The 12711-nt window shown below is 33.9% G+C and overlaps 1 protein-coding gene across 2 annotated transcripts in view; it reads left to right on the top strand.

Moving 5' to 3' along the window:
• The window catches only part of RNF17 (ring finger protein 17), a 154422-nt gene that overhangs the window by 44334 nt on the left and 97377 nt on the right, over positions 1-12711 (top strand). For both annotated transcript variants that reach the window (XM_045869116.2, XM_045869115.2), the window contains exons 11-15: positions 712-870; positions 2990-3176; positions 4057-4225; positions 6456-6646; positions 7506-7647. In XM_045869116.2, the coding sequence (XP_045725072.1) occupies positions 712-870; positions 2990-3176; positions 4057-4225; positions 6456-6646; positions 7506-7647 (848 nt within the window). The remainder of the gene's footprint in view (positions 1-711; positions 871-2989; positions 3177-4056; positions 4226-6455; positions 6647-7505; positions 7648-12711) is intronic.

Here is a 12711-nt window from a genome sequence, read left to right as displayed (position 1 = left end):
TATTATGTTTTTGTACACGAAACAAAGCATACCATGCACACTGTTCTGTTGTTTTAATTCCTTTTTTAACATTATATTCTGGACATCTTTTCAGTAGCTACACTTGGCTTCATTACTGCTATATACAAAAAATTTTTCTCTTTTATTCTACCCTCACCACTCATGCAACCTCCACCAAAACACATACATCTTCCCCTAAATGGTGCTCAATATATTGGCTTTGCCCAGACATTTTTTCACACTTCTCTAGCCAGATAAGATTTGTATTCAGAGTGTCTCTGAGCTTATTCTTGGTTCTTTGGGTATAGTATAAACAGGATTTTGGGGATATGCAAGAGACCTACTTATTATCAATAGAGTTCTGAGTTCCAGAATGTTCATAAATAAACTCTGATGTTTTGTTATAATGTAGTAGAGTTACAGTATATCTTGACTTTAGAATCTAACTATCAGATGAACTGCAATTCCACTTAACATACTTGGCAAGTAAAATAAAATATTTGCAGCTCAGATTGCTAAAGAATTTAATGTTGAAAGCGGGATCTATTTGTCTTATTGGTTACTATTTTGGGTTTGGACTCTTGTGGGGCCTAAGTATTCTAGAGTTTTCAGTGCCACAAGACACTTAATATTCTTTAGAGGATTATTACAGTTTTTTGAATTCTTTCCTAACTTATGATTTATTAATGTGGTTTAAATATTCTTATCTAGGTTCTCCTGAGCTAGTTTTTGTAAGCCATGTAATACATCCTTGCCACTTTTACATCCGGAAGTATTCACAAATTAAAGATGCAACAGTATTGGAAAAGAAGGTGAATCAGTTTTGCAGTAAGAGTTTACACCTTGAGCCTTCAGACATTTTGGAACTAGGTAATGAAATCTTACTCCAAGCTAAAATATTAAGTTTATTTAAATATTATAGTATCTGGCCAATCCACATAGACCTTTTGTAATATAGATTTGTGCTCCAGGCATAAAAGTTTTTTAATTATATAACATTTTATTTAGGTAAGTTAGCTAAATATTGACTGCTGAGTGAGATATATACAAAAACTATTATTATGGAGTGAAAGTAGTTATTTTTTAAATTACAAAACCCTTCACAGGTTATGTAGTTTGCTCCCTTGTCTCCAGGGAAAATTGGCCTGTAAGATGATTCCTTGTAGTATAACTACAGTCCCTTGCTGTCCACATGTGAATGTTGAGGATGTCATTAAGCACTTAAATTAGGTGCAGGAGGACAGTGGTGTCTATTTCCTAGGGCCACTCAGAGGGTAGTTGATCAGCCTATCTTAATTCTAAGGGTATGTGTAATTTGCCATAATTTAGGCTTTTATTGCAAATATTTTCCTTATAACACATTGACTAAATTTGATTTTACTCTATAATAAGGTGAAGCTATGATTTGTTTGATTAACAGAGAAAACTGCTCTGTTAATAGCAATCAATGCCTATACATAATACCAAAAAATATTATCTGTTTAAGGTTATATAGTAGTTCTTTAAGAATGTGATTAACTCTCAGCTCATCCATGTGGCATATCAGAATATCCAAAAACTAAGATTATCATATACTTCTGACAAAAATTGATGATAATTTTAAACTTTAGATAACATGAAATTATGAATATCTAAGAAAAGAGAAGTGTAGTATTAAACTTTTATGGCTACAAATATTTCTCTTAAAATTTGATACATGCCCAAAAGCGTTCAATTTAGATACAGAAAATGTTCTAAAAAAGCCACAAAGTCATCCTTTGTTTTAAATTAAGGATAATTATTATTTCAAGGTAAATAAATTTACATGACTTAAATACTCATTTATATTTTGAGAAAGTGACAAGGGGGAGAACTGTGATATGATGCTTTAAGAGGATATTCCCTTTTCCCTTTTCCTACCTGTGCTCTTCATTATAAAGAACAAATGTCTTTAATAGGCTTTTATCTTACCTATTGCAAAAAAGAATGGTTTCATAGCATATAGTTTAAAATTCAGACTATTGTTTATGTGGTATATCAACATAAGAGAAAGGTTGATGAAAATCTTTAGGCCAAATAAACATTTTCATAGAACTAAAAATTAAAAGGCTGTCCTCATGTGCCTCTCAGCTATCCTGTTTTTATTTGCATATACAGAGGATATTTATACAGCATCCTTCTGTATATAATCAGTGGTCAGATCTACCAATTTATCTCTGATAGGTAGCTTAGTTGTTAAGAGAATGGGCTCTAAGACTACCTGGATTCTCCTTGTACCTCTTTGCCTACCTGTATGATGGAAGCCCCATCTCCAGAAGGTTATTGGGTGGAGTAAGTAAATTCAAACATAAATACTGAGAACATCACTGAGCTCATAGTAGGCATTCAAATTCAGGCCTCTTTCTTCCTTGACCCTTTTTTCCTGGTTATTAATTTGTAATTCATCTGATCTCTCTGCTGCTAGGTCCTTGGTTCATCTTCCTCTTCTCTGAACTCCGCTGTGTATTAATTTAATTTTGGCATGTCACATACTGCCTTTCATTGTTTCTTTACTTTGATTCCTCTTTACCAAGAGAAGGTAATCATTTCTTCCTTTATGCTACCAAAGAATTTTATAAATTTCAGCATGTATATATCTGTACATGTATGTGTATGTATGCATAGGGTAGAAAGTCTTTATTGTTGTACGTACAGTCATTTACTTGCCTATATCTTTTCCTTTCTTGAGCTTCTTGATGGCAGGATAGTCTCATTCATCTTTGTTACAGCTCATAAAATATAGGTCCTCAATAAGAGACTGGTAACTTTGTTTTTACCTCCCCATTTAGCTATATAACAGGAACTATCACAATATACTACCTTCATAGCACTTGACATATACTATGTCATTAGTAAATAAATGAATTAAAATTTCTTAGTGGTGGAACTAATATACATGTTCATAAATTAGAGCTTATTAGGTATTTTTCTCCATAAACACTAATAATGATTTGTCTTCTTCATTATTTAGGTGCAAGAATATTTGTCAACAGTATTGAAAATGGAATGTGGTGTCGAGGAACTATCACTGAATTAATTCCAATAGAAAGTAAAAATAGAAAACTTTGTAGTCCAACCAAATTCTCAGTCCATGAAGTTGGACTAATACAAATATTCATGGTAGATTTTGGAAATTCTGAAGTCCTAATTGTTGCAGGGTATGATATTTTATAGTTATTATGTGTTCCTGGCCTGTTTAGAAACATTTGTTATCAGGGGAGTAAGATACTAAAGAATAAAGGAAATTGGAAAGGAGTAGAAAGGAGTAATTTATCATTCTTTACTTCTAAGGCATATACTTTTTATTTTGCTCAATTATTTGTTTTACTAATTACTAAATTAGTCAAGTGTTACCATTTATCAGTGTTACTACATGAGGAGCTTGGAAAAGGAGTGGGTTTTGTTGTTTTGGAAAAGGAGCTTTTTGATGTATCCAAACTTAAGTACTTTTCTATGTTGCTTCAAAACAGAATGATGCACAAAAATATTTCTTTTAAATAAAGTATTACAGTTAGCTGCAGGATGATTGAGTAGAATTTTAAATCTGATTTCTATAATTAATGCATATTAAAGTGGCATAGTGTCTAACCCTAGGTACTCAAAAATATTTCCCTCAGTCTTCTAGGAAAATAAAACCAAAATAACAATAAATAATAAAAATAAAACTGAAAATGTTTCTATAGTAAGGACCAGTATTAACTACATAGAATGGTCACTAACTATTTAATGGTCATAGCTTTATAAATAAATAGGTTTCTGTTTGGGGGCATCATTATCCCCTTTAAGTCTAAACTTGAATAGATATATGAAAGACAATTCAGATAAAGTCAACTGAGATTTTATTCTATAGATAAAAGTAGTGTGTGTGCTTATAAAATCTGGATTAAATCTATGTAGTAAGAAAGCATGAATTAGAGTACAACTTTCTAGAAGATTTAGCTTCAGGAGCATATCCTTAGAAATGCATAGCTTTTATGGGGGAAAGCAAGTTTGGGTGTCAAGTATTATTTTCAATAAATATTACTTGAATTCTTTTAGGGTTGGTGATACCCAAACAAGATCAGAACACACTGCTGAGCAGCATATAGTACTAAATGACTTATGCCCAGTTCTAAGGAAGTCTGAACCATATATTGAAGGGCTGCTGAAAGAAATCCAGCCATTAGCACTGCCATGCTCATTGAAAGACATTGTTCCACAGAATTCAGTAAGTGAGCGTTAAATTATTTCTTCTTCCGGGGGCTAAATATCTCAATTTTAGCTATGTATTGCCAGTTAGATTGCAAAGTATAGGTTCAAGGCACCAATTCTTTTGGTAAATACATTTTGCATAATAAACTATCAGTCCATAATTGGAAACATTCTTAATGGGACATTGAGTTGAATAAATATGTAAGAATGAATAAACATATCCTTGGAATGAGTCCAAATAAACCACTAAATTTGAGTCACATATGGAGAGAAAAATAAATTTTAAAATACAGTATGGCGTGTATTTCTGTAAATTTCTTCACTGTTTTCATGGCACTTCATTCATTAGTTGTAGCCCATATTGCATTCTGCTTTGTATTATTTATTTATATTCATCCCCCAGCAAGACTTAAAAATTCTTACAAGACAGGAATTGTGTATAAGAATATATATTAAATGGTTATATTATGAAGGCTTTGAAAGAAGGAATCGTGTCTCTACCTATCATTGTATTCCCAGTGCTTAGCAGATTACCTAGCACATGATAGGCATTAAACAGATATTTGAAAGAATGAGCAAATGAATAAAAAATGTAAAAGGAAACATAAGTATTAGCACTGGTGTTTTCCTCAAAATGGTAAAATTGGTTTAAATTTTGTCTTTTATACTTTTTTTGCATTTTCTGAGTAAACTTTATAATCTTTAGAAAGAGGTTTTATTTTTTGTTTTTAAGAAACATGTAGCTTTTTAAAAATTTGAGTATAGTTGGCACACACTGTTACATTAGTTTCAGGTATACCACATAGTGATTCACCAACTCTGCTGGAGGTATCACAATTCCAGAGTTCAAAATATACTACAAAACCAAAGTAATAAAAAAAACCAGTATGGCACTGGCACAAAAATAGACTTATAGATCAATGGAACTGAATAGAGAGCCCAGAAATAAAGCCATGCTTATATGATCAATTAATCTATGACAGTGGAGATACAGTGGGGAAAAGACCATCTCTTCAATAAATGGTGCTGGGAAAACTGGACAGCTGCATTGCAGAAGAATGTAACTGGACCACTTTTTTATACCATGCACAAAAAGAAACAAAATTAAATTTCTAAATGTGAGACCTGAAACCATAAAAGTCCTAGATAAATCATAGACAGTAATCTCTTTGACATCGGCTTTAGCAATATTTTTCTAGATATGTCTCCTCAGGTAAAGGAAATAAAAGCAAAAATAACATATTTGGGACTACACCAAAATAAAAAACTTCTGCACAATGAAGGAAATCATCAACAAAACAAAAAGGCAACCTACTGAATGGGAGAAGATAGTTACAAATGATATATCTGATGAAGGGTTAATATTCAAAATATATAAAGAACTTAACACCAGGAATGTGTAGTTTTAACCCTTGAAATTTATTTTAGGTATGGGAAGTTAAAAGTTCAAAGATCAACTTAAAAGTTTTTTTAACGGGTGAATATTTTTCCTTATTATTTAAGTAGCATATACCTCATATATTCCTAGTTAAATGGAAACTAAGTTAACCAATAATGATTATAAATATCTTGATTACATCACATGGCTTCCATTATACTTTCAAAATTACCTTTTTTTTTCTTTATTTGAGAGAGAGAGAAAGCACAAGCGGGGACGGGGAGGGGAGAGGAAGAGGGAGAAGCAGACTCTTTGCCAAGCAGGGAGCCCAATGTGGGGCTTGATCCCAGGACCCTGGGATCATGACCTGAGCCGAAGGCAGATGTTTAACCAACTGAACCACCCAGGCACCTCAAAATTACCTTTTGAATTTGTGTTATTTAAGTGGAAAAATCATATATTTTATTTCAGAATATTTATAATCTTCATATTAATATTCAGAAGTGAAACTAAATTCTAAAATACAACAGCTTAATGGACACCTTGAGACTGTTCATAAAAATCAAAGATCTTGGGGCACCTGGCTGGCTCAGTTCGTAGAGCATGTGACTCTTGATCTCGGGGTCATGAGTTCAAACCCCACATTGGTCATAGAACTCACTAAAAAAAAATTCATATATTGTACATACATAAACACTGACCTTGGGCTTCTGGCCCTCGCTATTGTTTAGTATATGTGGTTGAGTCCCTTTGCTCAAGTTTGCAGACTTTGGTTGTAAAATAAATAAAATAAAACCTAAATCCAGAGTATTGTACCATAGAGCTAATTGTAATTACTAAGTACATTGGAATTTCATTTTTTCCGCAGGATGAAGGCTGGGGAGAAGAAGCTAAAGTAGAATTTTTGAAAATGGTAAATAACAAGGCTGTTTTAATGAAAGTTTTTAGAGAAGAAGATGGTGTGCTAATTGTAGATCTTCAGAAACCACCAACAAATAAAATAAGCAGTGATATGCCTGTGTCTCTTAGAGATGCATTAGTTTTTATGGAGTTAGCAAGGTAGGTAATTTACTAAAACAAATACTTTTGAGATTATAGTTCTAAATTGGAATAACAGTTTACCTTTAAATACTATGGACTGACTCTAAAGTGAATGTAATCTAAGGGGTTAAAAATATTGCTACCAGAGTTTTCTAAGTACAGTTGTCTGAAAACTGCATTCAGATAATTTAAGAAAATAGAGAAATTAAGGTAACTCAAAAAAAACTATTTGTAGATACTGAACATTTTTTAGACTCTTCATAACTTCACAAACACCTCCACAAGGGTTTTAAGAATTATAGTTTGTTTCTGACTTAAATTTTCTAACCTTTGGAATAAGTTCATGATCACCATTCTGTATTTAATGTGTGAATCTAGAATAAAGTTTCTTCCTCCACCCCCATCACTGATGAACAAAGTAAGATGACTAACGATAGAGATAGTGAAAGATACTTTTTGTCCTGAGTGATGAGATGACTCTAGAAGTGACCCAAGTAGGTCTCATTGTGGAAAAATAAAAGTAGTATTAGAGCTGGATGGAGTCATGCAAACCCCTCAGGTGGCCTCACTCAGTGCTACCATAGTACATGGTTGTCAATTCCTGAAAGGAGAGAGACTTTGAGTAGAAGATACAGGCCTGGCTCAAAAATGTCCCAACACAAATTCAAAGGTCAATTACTGATTTTTGAGACTTGACATCTTATTTAACCTGGTTTGATAATTGGAGACAATACCAAGAAATGTATTAGAAAAGAAATTGAAAAGCGAATACCCTTGGTAGATAAATCAGTAAGTCCTTTCTTCAGACCAAGCTGCTGAGAGAAGAAAGAATTTAAGAAAATGGCATGCTTATGCTTTTGATTGTGCTTTTAATCAGGTTTAGGTCGCAATCACCAAGAAGCCACTCTGAAAAGAATATGACTTTATACTATCACCCACCTATTTTGCCTAAAGAAATGACAGATCTTTCAGTTATGGTTTGTCATATAAATAGTCCTGCCGATTTCTATCTTCAGTTGGTAAGTATTTAGTATTCCTTTGAGACAAAGTATTTTTTCAAATTTTAAGTAGAAATGTATAATGGGAATGAATACCCAGTATGAATTTTAGAGCAAACCGACCACTGTCAACCTTCTGTAAATTTACGTTTCTTAGCTGCAACTATAAATGAGAAATTCACATGATTCATTGTAAATTGAAGGAACTCTTCATCATGCAAATTAGTGAAATATGGAAGGAAAGGACAGTGAAGGATACCTAATATGTTTCTTGCCACCTTATGAAATCTAGAGAGTAGGAAAACGCATAGACCTGACATCAGAATACTATGAGAAGGTATCTCATTGTGGTTTTGATTTGTAGCTCCCTGATGCCAAGTGATGTGGAGCATTTTTTCATGTGTCTGTTGGCCATTTGGATGTCTTCTTTGGAGAAATGTCTATTCTTGTCTTCTGCCCATTTCTTGATTGGATTATTTGTTCGTTGGGTGTTGAGTTTGATAAGTTCTTTATAGATTTTGGATACTAGCCCTTTATCTGATAGGTCATTTGCAAAAATTTTCTCCTATTCTGTCAGTTGTCTTTTGGTTTTGTTGACTGTTTCCTTTGCTGTGCAAAACCTTTTTATTTTGGTGGAGTCCCAGTAGTTCATTTTTGCCTTTGTTTCCCTTGCCTTTGGAGACCTGTCTAGCAAGAGTTGCTGCAGCCAAAGTCAACGAGGTTCCTGCCTGTGTTTTCCTCTAGGATTTTGATGGATTCCTGTCTCACATTTAGGTCTTTCATCCATTTTGAGTCTATTTTTGTGTGTGGTGTAAGGAAATGGTCCAGTTTCATTCTTCTTGTGGCTGTCCAATTTTCCCAACACCATTTGTTGAAGAGACTGTCCTTTTTCCATTGGATATTCTTTCCTTTGTCAAAGATTAGTTGACCATAGAGTAGAGGGTCCATTTCTGGGTTTTCTATTCTGATCTGTGTATCTGTTTTTTTTGCCAGTACCATACTGTCTTGATGATTACAGCTTTGGAATAGACCACCTCACACCAGTCAGAATGGCTAAAATTAACAAGTCAGGAAATGACAGATGTTGGCGGGGAACTCTCCTATGCTGTTGGTGGGAATGCAAGCTGGTGCATCCACTGTGGAAAACAATATGGAGGTTCCTCAAAAAGTTGAAAGTAGAGCTACCCTATTACCCAGCAATTGCACTACTGGGTATTTACCCCAAAGATACAAATGTAGTAATCCAAAGGGGCACCTGCACCCCAATGTTTATAGCAGCAACGTCCACAATAGCCTAACTATGGAAAGAACCCAGACGTCCATCCACAGATGAGTGGATAAAGAAGATGTGATATATATATACATGCATACACACACACACAATGGAATATTACTCAGCCATCAAAAAAATGTTAGCTTGCCATTTGCAACAACATGGATGGAACTAGAGGGTATTATGCTAAGCAAAATAAGTCAATCAGAGAAAGACAAGTATCATATGATTTCATGGATATATGGAATTTAAGAACAAAACAGGAGCATAGGGCAAGAGAGGGAAAAACAAAACAAGACGAAATCAGGGAGAAAATCATAAGAGACTCTTAATCATAGGAAACAAACTGAGGGTTGCTGGAGGGGGAGGGGGTAGTGTAACTGGGTGATGGACAATAGGGAGAGCATGTGATGTAATGAGCCCTGGGTATTGTATAAGACTGATGAATCACAGGCCTGTACCTCTGAAACCAATAATACATTATATGTTAATTAATTGAATTTAAATTAAATGTTTAAAAAAGAATACTGTGAGAAAACCTGTTTCTGACAGTGGACGTCTGAGAATTTACACATTATTACTAGGTAATTTTCTGAATTTGAACACAAAATAAATTCAGATCAAAGGCATTTCATATTAAATTTTGGATGTGGACTGATGGGTTTGTTTAGATAGCTACTAACAATGAGTTCATCCTTCTTGATCTCTTTGTGTCTGGGCTTCATATGAATTAACTCATTCTAAAGGCCATAATGAGTGAATAATTCATTAATCTTCACAACAGTCCTATGAAAAAGATAATAGTATTTTCATGTAGATACGAGACTCTAGCCAAAGGGATAAAGCAACTTGCCTGAGGTCACACAGCTACAGAATGGAAGAGCCAGGATTGAACTGGGCAGTGTAACTTCATTCAGAGCCTGTCATCTTAATCACTGTACCACACTATAAGGGCTCCCCAGATAAGTTGTGGAAGTCTGCTTATTTGGCACTAAGTAAGGACTTGCATGTATTTCTTTCACTGAATTTTTTTACAGTGCCTTTTATTTAAATTGAAGTAAAACATATATAAAATGTCTTATATCTCATTTTAGCCATTAAATGTACAGTTCAGTACCAGTAAATACTCAGTGTTGTGCAACCATTGCCATTATTCATCTCTAGAACTGTTCATTATCCCAAACAGCTCTGTAACCATTAAACAATTCCCCATGTCCCCCCTCCCACAGCCTCTCATAACCTGTCCTACTTTCTTTTTCTGTGAATTTATCTATTCTAGGTACCTCTTAAGTGGAAATAGAATATCTGTGTCTGCCTTATTTCACTTAGCATAATATTTACATATTGTAGCATGTATTAGAATTTCATTCTTTTTCATGACTAATATTTCATTGTATGTATATACTATATTTTGTTTACCCATTCATCTGTTGATGGACACTTGGATTGTTTAAACCTTTTGACTGCTGTGAATAATGCTGCTATAAGCATGGGGGTACAAGTGTCTATTTGGGTCTCTGCTTTCACTGAAAGTTCTTTTGGGTGTATACCTAGCTCTGGAATTGCTGGCTAATATTATAATTCTGTTTAACTTTTTGAAGAACTACCAAACTGTTTTCCACAGTGCCACACCATTTTGTATTTCCATTAACAATGCATAAGAGTTCCAGTTTTTCCACATCCTCACCAGCACTTTTTTTTTTTTAAATAGCCATTTTAAGGGTATGAAGTTGTATATCGTTATGGATTTGATTTGCATTTCCCGCATGGCTAGTATTGTTGAATACATTTTTTTCACGTGTGTATTTATTAGTCATTTATAAAATTTCTTTGGAGAAATACCTATTCCAGTCCTTTCACCAGTTTTGAATTGGATTATTTTATATCAATCCTTTATCAGATATATAATTTTCAGATATTTTCTTCCATTCTGTGGGTTGCCTTTTTACTCTCTTGATAGCATTCTTTGATCCATAAAACTTTTTAACTTGATAAAGTCCAGTTTATTTTTTCTTTTGTGTCATAGCCAAGAAATCATTGCTGAATCTAACATTATGAAGTTTTTCCCCTATGTTTTCTTCTAAGAGTTTTATAGTTTTAGCTCTTAAACTTTGGTCTTTGATTCACTTTGAGTTAATTTTTGTATATGGTATGAGAGAAGGGTCCAATTTCATTCTTTTCCATGTGAATGTCCACTTTTCTCAGCACCATTTGTTGAAAAGATGGTCTTTTCTCCATTGAATGGTCTGGGCATGCTTGTCAATACTCAGTTAACCATATATGTGAAGGTTTATTTCTGGGATGTCTATTTTATTCCATCGGTCTATCTGTCCTTATGCCAGTAGCACACTGTTTTGATTACTATAGCTTTGTAACAAGTTTTGAAATCAGGATGTGTGAGCCCTCCAACTTTGTTCTTTCTCAAGATTTTTTGGCAGTTTGGGGCCCCTGAGATTTCATATGACTTTGAGAATGGGTTTTTCTATTCTGCCTGAAACATCACTGGAATTTTAATGGGATTGCATTGAATTGTAGATTGTTTTGGGTAGTATTGTCAACAGTATTAGGTCTTCCAGTCCGTGAATGTGGGATGTCTTTCCTCTTATTTTGTCTTCTTTCATTTCTTTCAGCAGTCTGATATGGTGTATAAGTATACAAGTCTGTTCCTTCCTTGTTTAAGTTTATTCCTAAGTGTATTCTTTTTTTTTCTGGTATTGTAGAAGGAATTGTTACTTTCCAGTTTAGATTGTTAATTACTGCTTTATAAAACATAACTGATTTTTCTGTCTTCATTTTAGATCCTTATAACTTCACTAACAGGTTTTTTTGGTGAGCTTTTTAGAGTTTTATACATTATAAAATTATGTCAGCTGCAAAAAGAGATAATTTTATTTCTGGCAATTGGAATGCCTTTTCTTTTTCTTATTTAGTGGCTCTGGCTATGAGTTCCAATATCTTGTTGAGTACAAGTAGAAAACTCATCTTTTTCTTCTGTCTGAGGGGGAAAAAGGATTTCTCTTTTACCACTGACTATGGTATCTGTGGGTTTTTCCCATATGGCCTTTATCATGTTGAAGAAGGTTCCTAGGAATAGTTTATTGAGTGTTTTTATCAGAAAAGAATGTTTAGTGTTGTCAAATATAGTTTTTGCATCATTTGAGATGATCGTAGTTTTTATTTTTCCTTCATTCTGTTGATGTCTACTGCATTGTTTTTATTTTATATTTTGAACCACTATTGCATTCCAGGAATCAGTCCCCCTACATCATGATATATAATCCTTCTAATGTAACACTGAATTTGGTTTGTAAGTATTCCGTTGAGGATTTTTGTGTCAGTGTTCATAAGTGATACTAGTCTGTAGTTTTCTTGCCCTGTCTTTGTATGGCTTTAGTTTCAGGTAATGTTGACCTCTTAAAATGAGTTAGGATGAGTTTCTCCCCCCCACCCCCAGTTTTTTGGCCAAGAAGGGATCATGTTCTTTGTTTAGGTTTTTATGTAAACTCCAGTTAATTAACATACAATGTAATATTAGTTTCAGGTATACAATATAGTGATTCAACATTTCCATACATCATCCAGTGCTCATCACAAGTGCACTCCTTAATCCTCATCACCTATTTCACCCATCCCCCCACCCACCTCCCTTCTGGTGACCATCAGTTTGGTAGAATTCATCAGTGAAGCTGTGTGATCCAGGGCTTTTCTTTATTGGAAGTTTTTGATTACTGATTCAGTCTCCTTGCTAGATACAAGTCTGCTTAGATTTTTCTTTTCATGATTCAGTCTTGGTAGGTGGGTGTTTCTAGTTA

Source organism: Mirounga angustirostris, unplaced genomic scaffold, assembly GCF_029215605.1.
Source record: "Mirounga angustirostris isolate CCGP_5_RB_7025 unplaced genomic scaffold, mMirAng1.0.hap1 SCAF_3, whole genome shotgun sequence".
In the NCBI taxonomy this organism is placed as follows: Eukaryota; Metazoa; Chordata; class Mammalia; order Carnivora; family Phocidae; genus Mirounga; species Mirounga angustirostris.
This window is presented reverse-complemented; position numbering and strand designations above follow the sequence as displayed.